Source organism: Gymnogyps californianus, chromosome 14 (genome assembly GCF_018139145.2).
Source record: "Gymnogyps californianus isolate 813 chromosome 14, ASM1813914v2, whole genome shotgun sequence".
Lineage (NCBI taxonomy): Eukaryota > Metazoa > Chordata > Aves > Accipitriformes > Cathartidae > Gymnogyps > Gymnogyps californianus.
In genome coordinates this window covers 10,428,101-10,448,357 of record NC_059484.1, presented here as the reverse complement: position 1 = coordinate 10,448,357, position 20,257 = coordinate 10,428,101, and the positions used below count along the sequence as shown (strand labels likewise).

The following is a 20,257-nucleotide window of genomic DNA, read 5'->3' as shown; positions in this document are numbered from 1 at the left end:
TTCCTTTAATAGCCCTGCCATCAAAAAGGGCAGAGCCCTTCCCAGGGGCACAGGGGCTTTGCAGACATCCGCACTGGCACAGCCGAGTTCCTTAGAGGAAAGCTGCAAGGTGCAGTTTACAAGGCAGCAGCGTATTGATAAAAGGGAATTTCCACATGAGCTTGGCACCGCCGTTAAGAATTTCAATCTTAAAAAGACGTTTCGAAGTCAAACCCTAAAGACCAATAAACAAACTTGGCACCGCTCAGAACCAGCAAACAAACCTCCTGGCCCGGGACAAAACCAGGGAAGGCCCAGGCGAGCAGAGCCAGCAGGGACGTCTCGGGGGCTGCAAGGGGGGTGTCAAAACGTGCCTGCTGGTGCATAGCCATGGAGCCATGGTCCTGCGGCGCGGTGTCACGTCCCGCCGAGGAGACCCTTGCTCAGGGAGGTGTGAGTGGATTTCCTCAAGTGCATTTTGACAGCTGTGAGGAAGCGGGCGGCAGCAGCAGCTGGAGACATTCCTGGCTGCACCCCCCCGGCGGGACCCCCGCCCCCGGCACGCCACGGCACGCCACGGCACGGCACGGCACGGCACGGCACAGCATGCCCCGGCAGCGCCGGGGGCTCGGGGGCTGCTGGGGGAGGCAGGAGCCGCATGGGGCCTGCGGGGTCTGATGAAACATCTGATGTGCATTACGGCAGGGCAAGGGGAGACGCGCACGCCCCCTCCCCAGCGAGCGCGGCACTTCTCATCACCTGCTAGAGATTTTCCTACGCTCCCCCCGCCCCGCTCCAGCTACCGGACAAAAGGGAGCAGCCAGAGCTGGCTGTGGGGTTGCTCCGGGGGGGGCTTGCGAGGGTGATGCTCTCCCCCCGGTGGCGGCGGGGGAGGGGGTCGGTCAGGGAAGGCAGCGCCCGGCCCCGCTCACCATACCGCACTCAGGTACCACATCCCCCCCTCTCCGCTTCCCCCCCCACCCCCCAGGTGATGGATTTGTCCCAAATCCCCTCGGAGCTCGCAGGGTACAAGATCCCAGGGGGAAAAAAAAGGAGGGGAGAATGGAGGATTTCCAAGAAAGTCCGTGTAATAGCTGCTTCGGAGAGGGATTTTTTTTTTTTTTTTCCTTTTAAATCAAGTCTTGCAATGAGGCGTCAGTGGTGCAGGACGGCCGGCGCGGGCAGCCGGCTGCGGGCACGGGCACCCCCGCTGCTCTCCGCGCTGCCCCGCGCAAGGGCAGCGGCGGCGTCTGGAGCGGCCCGAAGTTGCCGCCCCGGCCCCGGCCCCGCGCCTGCGGGGGGACCGGCCGCTCGGTGGTGCCTCCCTCCCTCCCAAGCAGCGCGCTTGTCAAAATCCCGCTTTTTCACTTTTTTTTTTCTTTTTTCCCTGCCCCCCCCCCCCCCCCATACCGCCAGGGGGAGGCACCTTCGCACCCCCTCTCGCCGCCGCCGGGGGTGCAGTCCCTGCCCGCTGCCCCCCGCACGCCCAGCCCCCGCGGCGCGGCGCGGGGGGGGGGAACCGGGGGAGGCGGGAGGCTGCAACCTGCCGGCGGGGCAGGGCCGGCCCCCGGCGGGCGGTCGGAGCGGGGCGGCGGCTGCCATTGGCCGCGGCGCGGAGCGACACCTGCTCGGCTCCCTCATGCGAGTGACACCGGGGCTCGGCGGGGATATTTGAGGCACCCTCCGGCGCCGCCGCCGCCACTCCGCGCTCGCCGCCGCGCCGGGCACATGCGGTTCGCGGGGCCGCGGCGAGGAGCGCGCTGGGCCCGGGTGCGGCACCCCGCGGGGGAGGACGCGGCGGCGGCGGCGGCGGCGGCGGCGGGGGGAAGGCGCAACCATGTGCGCGGAGCTCCGCGGCAAGCTGCTGGCCCTGGCCCTGCTGCTCGCCAGCGCCCGGGCGGCGGCGGGCACTGAGGCTACCCACCCGCCGGAGGGGCCGCAGGACAGGACCCCGCAGCAGAAGGGGCGCCTGTCCCTGCAGAACACAGGTACGGCGGGGCGGAGGGGGGGGGGGGTGCAAAGGTGGCGTGTCCCCCTCGCCTCGCCGCTCCTGGAGCGCCGGGGAAATAGCCGCGTTGAGTTATGACAGGTGTTTTATTTCGGCGTCCGACTGTCAGGCATAAATCATCAGAGGAAATAAGAGCTCGCTCCTAATTACCTTTAAAGCCCGGCTTTGCCAAGCACGTGTTGCCCTTGCAACAGCCGCGGCGGCACTCCGGGCGAAGCGCCGCTGCAGCCGCGCCGGGCACAAAGTCGGTGCCGAGCGGCCCCGTGCCGGCGGGGAGCGGGGCCGGGGGCGGCGGGAGCCCAGCGGAGATGCTGGGCTGGGGAGGAGAAAGTTTCTCGGCGCAGCGTTTGAAACCGGGTCGAGGGGTGGAGAGGGGACGGGAGGGAAGGGGAAGCGGCTGGAAATGACGGGTGCTTTGCCTCCTCCATGGGAGTCGTGCAACGATGCAGCGGACCGGGGGTTTCTCTCCTCCTCTCCCGCCCCCTGCGCTCCCTCCCCCGGGTATTATCTGCCTAGAAAGAGAGAGCTGAGGCGTGCACTTCGCTGGATCGCTTCCCAGCCGTGCAAAGAGAGAGCGCGGGATCCAGACGCTTCCCTTCCCCCCCTCTCCCCCCCTTCTCTTTTTTCCCTTTTTTTTTTTTTTTTAACACTCTCAGTGCTGCGAGACGTGTTTAAACACACACGAGCAGGAATGCACGAATGCCCATTAGGGACTGCCACATGTGAATCACGGCACTGTGCAGTTCTCAGCACGCTGGAGCCAGGACATGTGATCCGGCAAAGGGTTTGCATCCGGATGCCAACACAAGCACTACAGCTGAGCTCCCGGCCCCAAAAAAGCCCAGCTCCGCGCTCTGCAGCGCTCCACAAAGAGCTCCATTCCCCCCCCCCCCCCCCCCACCCCGATGCGTGTGTGTTTGCGCAGCTTTTCGCGTGTGGCTGAGACAATCCCAGGAGCCGACCCCGGGGTTCCCGTGTCCCACCCCCAGATGCACTTCGGGGCAGGTAGAAGTGGGGAGGGGGGGAAAGGCAGCGGTAGTGATTTGGTTTTGAGCTGGGGGGTGGGGGGGTGGGGGGTGTCGATGTGAACTCCGTCAGACTCCGCATTTACACCCCCGGCTCCTCTCTCTGCCTTGCAGCGGGGTTGAAATTAGACCAAAAGTTGCTGTAAAGACTTGCAAATGGACCGCATGGCAAAGGGGGAGGCTGGGGATGCCTGAAACATGCTGCGGTTCGGAGGGGGATTAGGCTGGCTCCCAAGGGCGAGCTTTAATTAAAGGTACCACTAGGGCACAGAGTACAGGAATTCTTAGCATCCTCAGTTCTGGTCTAAAAGCTGCCCCTGTTTAACTTTATCCCCAGGCTTTTTCAGCAACCACCTTCCCTCTGGCAGTACTACTACATCCATTTTTTTTTTTTAAAGGACCAGAAGCTGTCTTGTTAAGAATTAGATTTTTGGGGTTTTTTTGGTAAGTGAGTATTAGACAGCATTTTTTTACGGTATTACGTAACATTTGAAAGGGCAGAATAAACATATATGTAATGGCTAGGTCCAGTAGATCTATTTTATGTACTACATATATAAATATATATTTTTTCAATTGATTTCTGCATAGGTGAAGACATAATTGCAGCTTTATGCAACACTCAGTGCAAAGGACTTTATTTATCAGTGGGAGTTTTGCCATTAACTTCGTAGACATCACAACAGGGGAAACCCAGTGGTCTGTAAAAAAACATTGTGCTAAATAGCCAGAAACTAGCTCAAAGTACCAGAAATGAGAAATTTTAGCTGGCTGGGTCCTGGGCTTCTCATTTTGGCACTTGAATTTGATGGGGGACTTTGTACAAGTCAGACAGCAAAAATCATGCCCGTCCTTTGCTCCTGAGGAATGCAAAAGCATTAGACAGTTCTCAAGTGAAATAGCTTGACGTAAGCATAGTGGATTTGGCATTTACTTCTTGGATATCACTTTCATAACATAATACGCTCAAGTTTTGGCCTAATTTCTGCAAAAAGTGGGCATGCTGTGGGTACAGTAACTGTTGTCATGTGTTTTTTCTTTTGAACTGATGATGTTAGCAAAATAACTCTTTCCCTCCCCACCCCTACCCACCACCAGCTTCTATGAACAGTTCTTCAAATTAACTGTAATCAATGCTCATTTTAGCTGAAATTCAGCACTGCCTGGTTAATGCTGGCGATGTGGGATGTGGAGTGTTTGAATGCTTTGAAAACAATTCTTGCGAGATCCGAGGCTTACACGAGATCTGCATGACGTTCCTGCACAACGCTGGAAAATTTGATGCCCAGGTAACATGGTGAAATGTCCTACGTATCTGCTTGCTTCTAATACACACTTGGCATGTATTTTAGTTCCTTAACACATCTTTGCAAAAAAAGTTACCATTACAGGGCAAATCTACTTTTGCACATGGCTAGCTTCACTAAGAATTTTCCTGTCGAAGGGTCCCGAATCAAGACCCCAGAACAATAATAGAGCAGCAGTGTGCAGCCTGTCCCAGGAGACAGGCTGTCTCTAGCTACAGCTCCCTGTGATCACTTCTTCCTCCTATACCCAGGATAACTAAATCAGAACACTAACATAGCTGAACGTGGTTTTCAGAAACACTAAGCAGCTTAAGCTTCTACACCATGTTTCTTCAAAGCTGATTCTGAAACACAACTTGGCCACCCAATTCACTTAGACATATCGAAGTATTTCTCAATGTGCAGTTATTAAAGTTGGTTCTCAAGGTTGCACACAACCAGTACAGGCAACCTCCTAAAGCTGCTGTATTCAAATAAGTCTTTGTTTCAAGCACTGACATTAAAATACATTACTTAGATGGTATGCGGTATTAAGTTTGTCTCCTTCATTTTCTCCCCAGACCATTTATGCATCATTGAGACATCCTGTTATTATGTCTTGTAAACCTACTCTCCCATTTCAGTGTGGAGGGAAGAGAACATTACAACGGGCCAGCGGCATTTAGCTTGACCATGCAGTTTACAGTATAACTTGACTAAAAGCACCAGCTACATGGCACTGTTAAAAGCATGGTATAAAGTAGAGCTGCCTTCAGGATTCAGCCTGTTCCATGAGGGATGGTGGGACCACCCAGTAGGAAACGCTTTTGAAGTGCTGGAGTTTTAGGCTCAAATTCTCAAGGATGTACGAAGGGTCTGGCTAGCCATTAAAACGGGAATTGTTTCTTCTGTGGGTATCTGAAAACCTTCAACTTAATTTCCAAGTGGCTTCCAGAAAACGCTCATTTATTTTTGCACAATATTCTGTCAGTGAACAAAGTTGACCAAAGTAGTAAGCCCTGTTGGGAGGGGAGGGAAATGTGCCTACGAAGGCTGAGTGTCTCTTCCTTGATGCCTATCCCCCAGGATCCCCAGATACTGCTGATCAAATACAGCCTGTTTCACATCCAGGCTGTCTCCATTGCAGTGCAGAAGCGTTAAACCCCTGGAGCTTTATTTAATATGGAAGTGACTTTAGCCTCTGCTATGACATGGCTTTTCATGGCTCGTCTCTGTATTATCTGCAGTTATTTCAGGCTGCGTTAAATGACGAGACTAACATTGGCCATCTTCCGTTCTCTCCTTTCTGTTCTCCTTCCCTCTCTGAAACCTGAGAATTTATGTCAGGTTTGGTTTATGTAAGAATTTTGGTTTTATCCTTATTTGTCTACTGTGCTGTGCATGTTTGTTACTGAAGGGAAGGGCAAGTAAGTGCCTTTGGTACAGGGAACAGAAACGGATGATGACTGAAGCAGTTCTTTGATCAGCAAGAAACGTTTCTGGCTTGAAATAATTTGGGGACGACATCTGCTTGCAGGTCTGGGTGAATCTTAGTTAATGTCAGTGGAGCTGTGCTAATGTACTCTTTGGATAAAAGATAACAAGAATTTGGTCTTCATGAAGCATTTGTGTAATATAATCTGAAGCTAATGAAGAGATGGGGGCAGTGCAGGAGGCTTCCACACACCTATTGCTCAGCCAAGTAAAGGGAGTCTGAGCAGAGCTGTCAGGACTGTGACACATGCACCGTGTATGGCAACTATAGTATCAGATAGCAAAGAGAAAAGGAAGGGATGGTTTTGATGCTCACTAAGCAATTGAAAGAATGACAAACAGTGGTTAAAGAGATGCTGCTAAGGCAGCTTTCCTGCAACTTTTTTAGTTTCTTGATTTTTTTTTTTTTTTTATCTCACTCACTTACAATTTCTTGCAGCAAACAGACATCGAGACACTGTAGGATTATTATTAGTGCTGATTTGAGTCCCTCTCTGAGGAAGTGTTAATAGAGAAAACACTGACAGCCGGGGAACGGGGCAGGTGCTTATAGACAGTGCATACATGTCTGTGAGTTTGCAAACTAATTTTAAAATTTAAAAAAACCCATTCAGTAACTGCAAATTAGGTATCTGCTTGTGGTCCTGGGGACCTCAGCCACAGTAGGATGCCCTCTCCTTTGTGTGAACCTGCTGTGCTGCGACACCAGAAGCAAACGAAGCCAGTAACTTGAGCATTGAATTATTTCAAGGTGCTTACTTTTGCCCTTTCCCTTGTTGGGCATTCAGCTGTTGGGGCAGAGGAAACCTCAAAATACCAGTGAGGAAGCCCTGTGTGTTCAGCTCCACTGGGATAGCAAAGTCGGGTGACTTGGCATGGTCTTTAAGGGCAGAGAAACAAAGAGAAGAGGGGGAAATGCCATTAAGTGATACCCTTAGCAATCTAATAACCCTTGACATTGTCCTAGAGAGGAGCAGCTAGCTGGGCATAAATCAGCTGCTGTGCTTAATGGACAAAAATACAGACCTACTCCGTTTCTTTTCTTCTCAGGGAAAATCCTTCATTAAAGACGCTCTGAAGTGTAAGGCTCATGCCTTGAGGCATAAATTCAGCTGCATCAGCCGTAAGTGCCCTGCCATTAAAGAGATGGTGTTCCAGTTACAGCGGGAGTGCTACCTGAAGCATGACCTCTGCTCCGCTGCCAAGGAGAACGTCCAGGTCATTGTGGAGATGATTCACTTCAAAGACCTGCTGCAGCATGAGTAAGTGCCTCCATGCTAGTGCAGTCAGGGGCGTGGGAGCTCCTTCCAGGAGCACGACGGTGCCAATGGGCTGTGCATCTGCCCAAGAGCTGTTTCACCTCCTTCTGGCCTTAAGCATGTCTTGTTTTCCCATGTACCAGACCAAGGTAATGCTTTCTTCACAGGGGCCCTTGAAGACTAGTTTGTTTACAAAGGGCTAGATGTGACTGTGGAAGGAGATGAAATGGGTTGAAGTTGGATCTGGCTGTCTCTTTGGTCCTTTAGCAAATACAGTGTTGGTCTCTGCTGTTTCCAGAGGCATCTCACAATGTCTCTGTGCTTTTTGAGCTCAAAGGCACCATTCCTGACCCCAGTATCTTGTTAAAGATGACAGCTAGAGGAGAAGGGGGAAGAAGGTCTATGCAAAGTTGTCAGTAAGATGATAATTTCTTCTTTAAATACATACTTTCAAATGTCTTGTAGTTAATTGTCCCTGAAAGAGCTGCAGTCCCCCAGGTAATCTCCCATTCATCTTATTCCTTATTAATCTCAGATGCTTTTTAATAAAACATGGAGGTGTACAAAATGAAGGCACAAGTCAGATTTTGAGGAGTTCATCCCTCTGACTGGGAACACAGCTGCCCTCTGAGGAATGGCAGGCACGAATCCTATTTGGAATTGATCAAAGCTGCTACATGACAGCAACAAACCAGGCACAAGCTGTTTGCACAAACTCTTTGTGCACAGATGCAAAAATTGGAGCCTGTTTTTCTTGCAGGTGAACATCTCACTCCCAAACAAGAAGGCTGAGCCACAGCCTGGCAGCAGGTTTAACCTTAGAGCATCTTCCTACCACACCTCTATGCCTTCTTATCCCTAGCGGATATTAGCACAGAAACCCCAAATCCCAGCAATCATGACACATACTTTTTTTTTTAATAGAATCATTTGTTCTGGACTTTTAGCCTTGCATTTTCATTGGTCTCCAAAGGAGCCGTGCCCTGATTCCCTTACTTTCTGTTGAAAATCACCCCCCTAATACTTAAGCTGCAGTTGCAGAGAGACACTTTGATGCCAGTTTACTCTCAAATGCAGAATCATTTGCTGTGGCTTGTACGAGCTGAACATGGTGGCCTGAAAGCAAGGCCCTTTCCATGGACATTCCTGAGGCTGGGATCAAAGGCATGGCTGGTGGCAGATCTTGGCCTTGCCAGGGCTGCTGGCTGTGCCCAGGGCAAAGGGCAGCATCCCGCTGCCTGGGGGAGAGGGGAAGCGGGGCTCTGTCCTGCACAGCAGCACCCCTCTGTGGGCACTGCCCAGGCTGGGTTAGTATGCTATAAATTGGGTACTTGGTACCAGTTAACCCCCCCCATCATTTGGAGATGAGAAGAACTGTGAAAGTTAAAGGCCTGTCCAAAGAGAAGTAAGTTATCCTTGTTTTACAAACAGGCTAAAGCAGGAATACTCAAAGGCAGCTGCTTGTTTCTGGGGAGCTTAACTGGGGGGTTCTCAGTTTGAGAAGAGACGAATCATTCAGCTGAACACCTATAATTTGCACGATCTCATTTAGAGCTTCCTGCACTTCATTTTCAGCATCTCACAGAGTTGGAGCTTAGCTTTTCTATGCAGGACTCCCCAAATAGAAGCCAGCCAGCCTCCTCCCCTCCCCTAAATTTAGAGGCCATCTCTGAAGCTTTTGAACTAAGGAACTTGTTCAAGATCAATAGGCAAGTGTGGCAGAGCTGGAAATAAAATCACGTCTGCTGACTTGCAGCCTTGTGCTCAGTTCAGGTACTATGGTCAGGCCAGCTGAAATGGAGAAAATAAAACAGTGAAGGAGAAATGGGCCAGTATTAATCCGCAGGGCTCTGGCAGACTCTGAATACCTGAAATATTTGGCAGCTGAGCCACTTTTTAGTCATACCAGCAACCTTTTTCTTCCAAAGATTTTTTTGTAAAGGTTATGCCCAATTTCAACAACTGATTGCTCTCTTTATTTTATTTTTTTTCTTCCTTCTGCTGGATCACTTTGTATGCGATGCACTCTGTTCTCTCTCATCTTCTATTGTACGTTTAAAACAAAAACTAAGAGCAGAGAAGCAAGTGGCAGCTCTCAGACTTGTTCTCTGACTCTTTTATTCTGACTGTTTTCTCCCGATGGGTGTTGAGGAACGCGATCGGGGCGGCGAAGTCTCCTCCTGAGTCAGCTGTGGTGGGGTGGGGGTCAGGCCGATTTGCTATGGTGGAAGTGGTGACAGGCCCTGGCAGATCGGTTGCTGCTGCATTCCAAGTAACTTTTTTTAAACGGCAGAAACAATCCAAACATGGGAAATATTTTGAGATAGGGGAATAGGTGGCTCTCCAAGATTAGTCATTCAAAATGAGTTTAAGCAGTTAAGCAAAGTAAAATCAGGGTAGTGTCAGACACTGATCATAATCTGTTGGTTTTCCTCGTCTCTTCTGACTTAGTTCATGGGAAGAGATTTAGACTTGTCCACAGCCACCAGAGCTGGTGGACAGTGTGCCCAGAAGGTGCACCCCCACCACCCCATACAACCACGACTGCTGACCCAGGCGGTTCTCCACTTGCACTGTGGATGGTTCCCACTGCGGAAGACTTCTAAGCACGTCCTTCTGGGCCTGCTAGCAGCTGAGCGGTTGTGTCAATAGACAACATCAATATTGACCCACAAAACTTGTGACCGCAGCTATTTTAAAATCGCAGCACTCAGTGACCCGTGGCTGAGGAAGCCGAAGTGCCTGCGCGTGGGCTGCGTTGTGCTGTGGGGCCACAGAGGGACGGGTGGGAAGCAGAAACGGTATTTGGCCATGGCTCATTTGGAGCCCTTGTTTGGCTGGGAAAAGGTATATACTGAAAGCTGTACTCAACTCCGTAAGGAAATGAAGAAAAAAAAACTTGGTATGGGAAGAAACAGTGCCACCAAAGTGGATTTCCACGTGGCTGAGCTCTGTGCAGTTGGATCCTGAGTCCAGATAGGATCTTCCTTGTGGTGGAGATCAACAGCTGGTGCTTCAGGGAAAGCTAAAGATGATGAGAAAAGCCAGAGAACCTCTAGTTGTATATCTATTGCTCTTTGCAGAGGTGAGGAAATGTCTCCCTCTTGCAGACTGGTGATCGGTGTATGCTCTGTACCAGCTGTTCACCTGGAGGTAGCAAGCTGTTCGATGAAGTTGATGGTTCTGGACATGAGCAGGTTTCCTTTGTCGTGTATCCTGACTAATAAAGATGAAGGGGCATGGAAAAAGATAGAGGCAGAAGGTGTGAGATCGTAGTTCTTCCATTTGACAGCCCCATTTGCCAAGCATGTAGACATCATATATTCCTCTGGTGGACATTATAGTTCTCCCAGAGCATCTCCGGTGGGGGAGCAATCAAGGCAGATCCAGCACTTGAGCGAAGCTTCATTTGACAGGATGCCATCGTGTGCATTTCTTACAGCGATACGGCCGATTAGAATATAATATATTGCATAATAAACATATGGTGCAGAATTGCTCTACAAGGCTGCCGAGGCAGTGGGTAGCAGGGGACTAATGCTACTGAACTGTGCTTGGGCACAAGGGAGGGTAAGGCAGAGAGGCCATTACACTCGTTCACTGATAGATAACCCTTATATTTTTTTTTTTCTTTGACTCTCCTCTCACTATTTCCTTTACCTCTAGGCCATATGTTGACCTAGTGAATATCCTGCTCACCTGTGGCGAGGAGGTGAAAAAGGCAATAACAAGAAGCGTCCAGGCCCAGTGCGAACAGAACTGGGGAAGTCTCTGCTCCATCCTGAGCTTCTGCACCTCAGCTGTGCACAGTGATGCCATCCTGGGTCCTGAGAAGAAGCCGGGTGAAGCCAGCAAAGCTGCTGCTGGCCGCGGGGACATGCTGGCCCACTCCGACTCCGACCACAGGGAGAGCTCGCGAGCATCTAAGGGAGAGAGAGGTACTAAGGGCCACTTGAACACCCATGCCCGGGTGAAAGCTGGGGGCCACGGTCCCAAAGGGGCACATGGGATCATGGACCGGGCAGACGAACTGTCCGACTTCTCTGACATCCGGAGGTGAAAAAAGGCACCAACTCCCCGTTCCCCCCATCCTCCCCCTCCACTGGAAACCTCCTCCGTTGAGTCCCATCTTCCTGTCTATGGACATTCCAAAGCATTTCCCATTCAGAGGTCAAGCACAGGGCATTGCAAGATATATATGGACCTCAGCAACAGTGTATATAGTAGCAAAGGGAGAGCAGTGGCAATGGGTTATTTATCCAGCAAACTCAACACTTGAGCAGCCACCAAACGTGGCAAAATGTCGCCGACTAAATTCTTTTCCCCTTTTTTATGAAACGGACATCAGCTGAAATTTAGGATCTTGTTTGGGGGTTGTTGGGTTGTTTTGGGGGTTTGGTTTTTTTGTTGGTTTTTTTTTTTTTTTCCCTCCTTGATCCCCTTGGCTGGGGAGAAGGTTCCAAGAGGGCTCTGCCAGATTGCATGTGGCCGCTTGTGGCTTAGCACCTCTGAAGGTTTAGGGCGCAGCCTTACAGCAGATGGCTGAATTCCAGGGGGATTTGGTTTCTGCCTGTGGCTGAGAACGCAAGAGCTCAAGGCTCTCTATGTGACACTCTCTAATGAAATAGCTACCCCATCTCTCACACAGGAACCGTGCGGTCTGGAACTCCACCGCTTTCTCTTAACTAACTTCTGAGCCATTGTTCCCATCCGGGTGATGCTGCCTAGTTTTAAGTGCCCCCTGTTTGTTTTTTAACCACTGCGTAACTCGACATTTGCTAATCCAGTCACTCCAGCATATCAAAGGCAAGTAGTCGGCTTCCAGACAAGGCAATGTGACTGTTAAGAGACTTGCACAATATGGAGGACCCCCCAAGAGTATGCTCATGGACCTCTAAAAACCCTGTGCATATTCTCTGCTTACACCTGCCCACTCAGTGATACAGGTCCTCCACCCCCATGAACAGCCCAAGATTAAGGGATGGGCGTAAGCTCAGACAGCAAAGGACCCCATATACTTAGTTCTTCTGTAGAGCTGCCTTGAAAGCCCATCAGAAATCTCTCTCTCCTTAGCAGTAGCATGGTGTGGTTTGCTGGGATGTGGAGCCCCACGCTAACCTGCCTATCAGCTGTGGTTTATTCAAATGCCAAAGATAAGGAGAGGGGGTTCACTTGGGTTTTTCCAATTGTCATGCAGATAATGACCACCAATCTCTGCAGAATGAGTTACTAAAGATGAAGAGTGTCAAGAGCTTATTGTCTCTAAGCAGTTTTAAGTGTGAACGAGGTGTTTGGACACATCTCTCGTACCCCCTATGCAATTGTAATTCTCAGGTTGCAGATCTGCAATCCTATATCCCCAGATATTGTACTGGAAATGGAGGTTACAGCATCCATGGGGACAGAAGGGTGAGCTCTTCAGCTTCCTCTAGAGAAAAAGTGAGTTTTCTTAGAAAGTGGGAATCACACCAGGGATTTGAGCCTTCTCATTTAGAAAGTTTGGGAGGAACGCTGTGGGGGCAGGACGGCAGTTCAGTAGAGACAGAACGTACCCAGTGAACTAACGTACGTCTTGTCACATGGTGGGAAGGAGCTGTATAAACAGTAGAGGGTGTTGGAATTTGGCTACAATTTCCAACTCAGATTTTAGTTACTGCTAAGTGAACACAGCTCCTAATAGCTATATTCAGGGTTTAATGCATGTATCCACCCGCAGAAGTTATAGGCATTGCTTTTAATAGAAGCCATGTAGGAAGCCAGAGAGGACCGTTCCGTTAAAAAGGTGTGTCTCTGTGATCACCAGGTCTTTGTTTAAAGACATGACCTTGATCCTGCCTGATTTTAGCTAAGTTCTGTGACAAAATTTTCATTCGACTGAATTGGGAAGAGGTGGGATTGGGCCAGGTACTGTAGCGGCAAAGACCATGCTGGCCTGAGGAGCGGAGTTCCTGGCAGTGGGAGTGCCGGCTGCCCCGTTGGGTTGTAGTGAAGCTGTCCCACAGATGGGGCACCCAGGCTCTCCCACGGAGGAGCTTGCCAAGGTTGGTTTGGGCCTGCCTCTGATGGCCAACTTCTCTGCTCCAAAAACGAAGTGGCTGCTGGTGGCACCATAAGAAGGTTTATAGCGTGCCTCCATGGGTTTCCTGCGAGCGTCCTCTCCCCCTTGGTGGCATATAGCTGCCATGAAGAACAAGCTCAAACCAAAAAGACAATCCAAGCGTTTTAGCAAAAAAAAAAAAAAAAGGAAAAAAAAAAGAAAACAAACGCGAAACAGAAACAACAACTCGCTACCAACATAATGTTCTTGCATTGAACTAAAATAAGATCGCTCTCTCATTAGAGGTCTGATTCATCAGTGGGAACCAAACATATAGATTTACATTCTTGAATGTCTCAGTCAACATATCACCTCAGCATGCATACAGTTTTATTTGTATTCATTTGTTCGGTGGGGGAAATTGTATATTCCCCTTGTTTAGTCAATGAAAATTTGGCGGGGGGAGGGCAAGCTGTGGGTGGGAGGGATTTTTGTATAAGGCATAACTTTTTTTTCCTCTGTGTGTGAAGATTTTATGTGTTCATCTACTGATTCCACATATGCTATTATTGTAAATATTTAACATTTCTATTTATTATAGTGTCTCCATTTAAAAAAGAACACTGCTGGCTATGATAATTTAAACGTATGTCATGACCTGTGTTGTATATATTCATGCCACTAGTATGGGTTTTTTTTATGTTTAAAGCTGCATAAATATAGTTTTATACAGTTCCATAATGTTATTGACAGCATAAATCATTTATTTATTGTTAAACCTTCTTTCATATCTAACAAATAGGGTGCGTTTTACCTGAGATTATTTTATTGTGACATCTACATAGCCTTAATTCTTTATAAAAAAGAAAAAAATTGTCCATTTAGATACTGTATGATGCTTTAATTAACATTCCTTATGAACTTGCTGTTCATGAAGGAGGTTTAGCTTAAAAGCCAAGGTATGAATGTTTCCTTTACGCTTTGCATCTGGAATGAGTCTTGTTCTGGAATGAAAATCCTGGGAGAAGCAAAATGCCTACTGGAAAAAGATAGCAGTAAACCCTGGAAAATGCTGTCCTAACTTAAAGTGCTGAACTAAAAGGAAAAAAAGAAAAAAAAAAAAAAAGACAAACTGTCCTTAATTCCAAATCTCTGGGAGAAAAACATACTAGTTTTATCTCATGTAGAATTTGCAGCCAAATAAGCTTGTAAAAATGAAAATGCATATGGCTTTAGACAAAGCTCTGTACCTTTCACACTATTATTTTCCTTAAACACTAATAAATGTTTTGAGTAAGTCTGTGGCTGGGTTTTGTTTAGCTGGAATTTCAGTTGCTGCGATAAGGGGTAAGAAAAGCCCTCTGAAGCTGGGCCAGCAGCTTCAGCTGAGGGGGGCAGAGGTAATCGGTCTGCCTGTCCTGCCAGAGCCCATCCCTGTGCCAGCCGGGCAGCGGCAGAAGTGCCCGGGCTGGGGCAGGACACGGGGACAGAGCCAGCCCTTCCTCTCTGTATACTGGGGAGAGCCGGCACAGGGGCAGAGACCTCATCCCCGGCGTGTCATTCCCCTGGGGGAGGGAGACCTCGTTGGCTGCTTAGCTGGGGCCTGGCAGCTTGGTTTGAGGATAGAAAGGGAGGTGCGGAACAAACTGGAGGATGAAAAATACAGGGAGCAGAAGCTCATGCCCTTCTCAGGCTCAGACAAAGCCCCTGCTTGGTTCAGGAGGTTTTTCCCTTAGCAGGAGCCATGGATTGGGTTCACTGCAGCATGTCAGAGCCACCTCATCTGCTTTAAATTGGTCTGTATTCCGGTTAGGAAGGGAGTAGCGGGATGCAGGTGCTCATGGCTTCCTTCTCGCTGCCCTGATGATCTTGGATTACAAAATCCCCTTGGCAGTGGTACCATGCTGTGCCCAGCTGGGTTGGCTATTGGCACAACTCGGCATCCTAAGTGCATCCCATAAGGGCCAGGAAGGGGATCTTGGCTGACCACAGCACCTGCCCACAAGCAAGGTGTCAGCAGCCCCCAGCACGGGGCCAAAGCCCTAAGCACTGGATTTCAGCCAGACTGATTAACAAATACAACAGCAATGCTTTCTAAAAGCTGTAATAGCTGATAAGATTTGTCCTGCATGTATAAAAGACCCAGTCAGTTCATGTAATAGCAAGAGTTATCCCTTCAAGATTTTACCTTAAAAACAGAGAACATCCATTTGGCTCTCCACTGTCAGCTATTAATAATCTATCAATAAGCACCAACCAGTGGCTCTGTACAGGGACGTAACAGGCACGTACAGTAGCTGTAATTCTCTCTCGGATCACTCCATCACCGTCCCAGCAATCATCAGGTATCAAAATCTTAAATGCTTACTGGAGTTTCAGCAAAGGAGAAAAGCAAAATCCTAAGATTTACAAAAAGCAAGCTGCAGAAACAGCACTTTGTGTTGTCTCCAAAGTCATTTTCATACAGCGTCGGGGTGTAGGCAGCAAGGGGATGGGGAAATTATGAGAAAGCACCTCAGAACATAAAGCACGGGGGTTTTTTTAAGGCTGCTTGCATGAAAAAGCACATTTTTAACACTCCTTCTGTGGGGTTTAAAAATAACTAATCCAGTTGAAGCCTTTGGATGAGATGGGCTTCACAAGCCTAAATGTGATTTGCAGCAATTTAGGACCTGTAGCATTTCTTTGCCTTCAGGTGCAACAGCTCTTTACAATCCTGCCATGGACTGTCGTCAAACACCAACGGGAAAGTGCATGTTGCCAGCAGAGATGTGACAGAGTTTGGTGGAATGTGATCTCAAACCAACCTGCAGTCCGGCTACAGCCAAGGAACAGCTTGTGCTGGTGTTAGACCACTCGTTGGCATTAAAGATGCCATTGCATCTTTTTGCAGGACCTGGTCCATGCCGTGGCTGCGATGCAGCTAAGGTAACTGCATTCTGCCCTCTACCATCCTCCTTGCAATTTCAACTAGAAAAGTTATTTTTCATCTCTTGATGCATAAAGTGGTGAGACTGCATTCTGCTCCAAAAAGTGGCTAGCCGCTAGTGATGGAGAAGTGACCCTTACCTTCCCTTAGGGCATAACGTCTCACAAAATAGTACAGTAAGTAACAGAGTGCTGACATTAAAAAGTACAGAAGCACAGAGAGAAAAAGAAGCCCTAAAACAGACTGCAGAGCAGGGATTCTGCATTTCACAACCCTGAGAAGTGTATAACTTAAAATATGTTTAAGACCAGCATACAAGTCTGCTTCAAGACTGGAGTGATCTTAGTTCAATTTGGTCTGAGTCACTTTACAAGTGAGGTAAGGAAAACCAAATCAAGGCAATTCAAATTGCAAATGCACGTCTATATACAGGTCTCATCCAATTGAACAAATCCCACCAAGATTCATGCATGTGGTCCATTTGGATTTATTCTCCTACAGGCTCCCTGTCTAGCCTCCCAAAAGAACAAAATTAATTCCAGATACTGGCTTGCTCAGGCATACCAAAACATTTACAAATGTATATGGCAATTTACATATGTCAGCCCACGTAGTGAGCTGAGTCAAACCTACTGCCAGTGCTTCTGTGTTTGTCTTTACTGGTTCCTAGGCACTGCCCTTCGCTCTCCTCCCTGAGCCCACGCCTGGAGATGCCAGGAGAGCCAAGGCAGCTCCAGAGCAGCTCTCTGCTGCGTTACGCCTGATGAATTCACCGCAGCGATCTTCTCAGGTGAGGGAATAGTTAAAGCTTGCTGGGAAGCCTCTCAGCAGTGCATTTTTAAAGCTATTTCCTGACACCTCACCAGAAACACAAATCCCACTCAGTTTTCGCTGCTAGTTATGTTCGTGTTTCCATGCTCTCCTCGCAGACTCTCGCAGGAAAGGCTTCTCTCACACCTGCTAAAGTCAGAAATTGCTGCATGCTTCCCCAGCGACAAATAGAGCAGATCTCGAGCCTTGAGCAACGCTGGGCAGCCGGCATCACCCAGACCCATCATGGTCACCTGCCCTGTGACCGACCAAAATTGAATCGTGGAGAGGGGACGCAAGGGGGTGCAGCTGGACCTCACCAGAGGCAGGAGCTCCACTGATGCCTCACAAGGTCCCTCCCAGGTCTGTTCCTGCGGTCCCAGCACTAACAGGTCCTGGCACAGGGCTGGGGCTAAGCATAACCATATAATTAGTGAAATCCTAACAATTTTTGTTTCTGTACATTTTCTTTAGGGAAAAACATCTCAGCCAGTGGAGCATTTCATTTTGAAATCAAAACCTCATGTCTTTCTTGATCGGGAATGTAAAATGGGGACTTGAGGGTTTAAAGACATGACAAATTATGGGAAGCTGCAGGGGCTGAGAATTCCTATCTCTGAGGATGCTGACTGTTATAGCCTTGACCTTTTCTGCAAATACCATCCTCCCTTATAAAAATGTGGCTTGGAGTTTATTTAGAAATTCTTTTAAAATAAGAAGTCGTCTTTGGAGAGTCTGCTGTGAGGTTCTCCACATAGATGGGGATATAGCTTTTTTTAAGAGTATTCCTCCACTGCTGGAAAGTAGTGCCCTAGGGGCAGTGCCACTGCAGTGAGTGTGCTGGATACGCTGCCATGCATCTCTGGCTCTGGTGACACCACAGAGATCAGCGCTGACACGTGGTTCTGCAAGAGGAACCTCAATAGGGTTGAAATCAAGCCTGGATCAGCTTACTCAGTGCAAGAACAAAATGCCCCCGTGGCACAGACAGCGCCAGCCTCCCCGGTGTCATTGGAAACAGCAGCTTATGGAAAGGCTAAAACCAGGCTGCATTTTAACACACCACAGGATCAGCCCTCCGCTATCTAAGACATTACGGCACGTAATCCCCTCTATAAACCCCGCTTCCATCTCTCAAATTTTCTGCAGTTTGTATCTGCTTTTCTCTATCCCACAATCACACCGGGCTACATTTGTCACCCATGAATAATCCCACTTACATTGCAGAGTCTCTTCCTACCCTGGAGAAAAATGCAGTGGGAGGTGTGGGGAAGCTCAGTGAAAGCTGACAGCCAGGAGAGACTGGGAAAGGCCTACAGAGTGCCTTATTTAGATGTCCTATTTTAAGATAAAATGAAGAGGAACTATGCACATTCAGCATTTTGTTAAACTGACATGAAATCAAGCCACTACGAAATCAGTTTGCAGAGGGGTGCGGTGCACATGCTTGAAGCCTTCTTGAAAATATTATTATTATTTATAATTGCGGTAGCTCCTGGCTGTCAGCAAGTCCCAACCTTGGGGCTACCGATCCATATATCACAGGAGAGAGTCCTGGCCAAAAAGAGCTTCCATCGCCATTGGTAGAAGGAAACATTGTCCTTTGCCTCCGCATGCAGAAAACGAAATAGTGTCTACCTGGACACTCAGCATTAACTCACTGCACAAGATGCTTCTGAACAGTAATCACAGGAATTACGTGTTTTTCTTTCAGATCTACCACCTACACTTGCTGATCCAAAAGCTAACACTAACTGATGATGATTCTGCAGAAGCCCATTAAAAGCATTTCGGCCTGTACAGAAAGAGGGAGTTACAGGATGCGTTGGAGGGGGCAGAGGATGCCCAGGGAAGCTGAAACTGCTCTGCAGCAAGAAAGGGCTCCCGAGGGTCCGGGCAGCCCACGGCGGCAGCCGGCTGACTCTGCAGATTCCTGGAAGAGGAGATGTATTTTGTGGCTATCTGCATTACATGGACTAGTGAAAGCTGGCCACAGCTGACGATCCAGGACTGGGGAATGAGTCTCGGATAATAATTAAAGGCCCAATCTTGGGTTCACCAAAGCCTCTGGTAAAACATCTTATTGATAATAGTAGGACATTAGGATTAGGCTCCTGCTGGAGCTGGGAATCACTGAAGCTTTCCTGACTACATGGGCTTATCAGGAATAGTCTTAACAAAATCAGAAAATAGATGAGGCTGAAAATAATCTGTTCTCAAACATCCCACATTCAGAAATGCCTGGATCTGAGGCACAGGGTTTTTTTGCAGCACTCCCTAAGCATAGACCATTTGCAAACCATGGAAGAGCAGGCAATCCATAGTGTCCTTCAACAGCGTCCAGAATTGTACGACACTTTAAATATGACAAAGATAAGATTTGAATGCTGCTTTTAAAAACCTGAAATAAAGTTTACTAGGCTTTATGACATTATATACCATATTGCTTGAATTCTGGCCATCCTACACATAACGGACTCTCCCTTTCCTTCTGTTGGTCACATAGCACAGCTTTGGTACAGCCTGGAAAAGTGGTCAGGCCCTCTCTTCAAAGGAGAAAAGACCAGCTATACCCTCCCAATGAAGACGGTAGCAGGATGATACCATTTATTTGGGAAAATACAGCAATTATTCTGAGCAATAGCATAGAATTTGAAAACTTGAAAGGGTAGCGTAAAAAAGGACCAGGAGACAGTACTGAGAATATGTGATGATGCCGTTCAAGCACATAAACTCATTTAGGAGCTTGCTTGGAACAAGCTGTTCTTACAGTATTGCCAGACTGACCAGAAACATGAAGAGCATTAAGGTCCAATTGACAATTAAGTTGGTCAAACCCTCTCTCATGAGACTGCCAGCCAAATTTGTAAACACTGAAGGTCAGATAAACATACAAATGTTGCAACTTACTGGATTCACATTCCTCTGGCAATTCACCTATGTTTTCTTCTGTCGGGACTAAGGGTTCGAGTGGATGTTGGGCAGCTAACAGGAGGATCACATTCTCGACCAGCACAAGACACAGGCAGGACAGAAAGGGCAGAGGCTGCAATGGAAAGCCTAAGCTTCATAGGAAAAAGAAACCACAGTCCCCAAAGCAACACCCATCCTTATTTTTGAAACAAAAACGCAAGTATTTTCTGATCTTCGCAGTTCTCTCAAAGATGAGAAAATAAGCGAACTTAAAATCCTTCAGGGGCCATAAAACCTGCCAATCCATTATAAACCAGGTACTACCACTGAGGGATTGCTTTGGAGCAACATCAGCAGGAAGGGAGGGAATAACCTGAGAGGTGGCTCATCTGCAACAGGCACGGCGTGTGCCCAGCAGCCTGAAAGCAGCAACGACAGTGAGGCACAGTGTTGCTGGAAGGACGGCTACATAAAAGGCACACACTAGTTTAATTCAGCAGACTCCCCCCAGCCCTCG

At 48.6% G+C, this 20,257-nt stretch overlaps 1 protein-coding gene across 1 annotated transcript; it reads left to right on the top strand.

Moving 5' to 3' along the window:
- Positions 1-1,782: 1,782 nt before the first annotated feature.
- STC2 (stanniocalcin 2) lies at positions 1,783-13,547 on the top strand. Its single transcript, XM_050905534.1, has 4 exons — positions 1,783-1,967; positions 4,159-4,301; positions 6,843-7,054; positions 10,718-13,547. Exons 1-4 carry the CDS (start codon positions 1,817-1,819, stop codon positions 11,109-11,111), a joined length of 900 nt encoding a protein of 299 aa, XP_050761491.1. The 5' UTR covers positions 1,783-1,816; the 3' UTR covers positions 11,112-13,547.
- Positions 13,548-20,257: the final 6,710 nt, after the last annotated feature.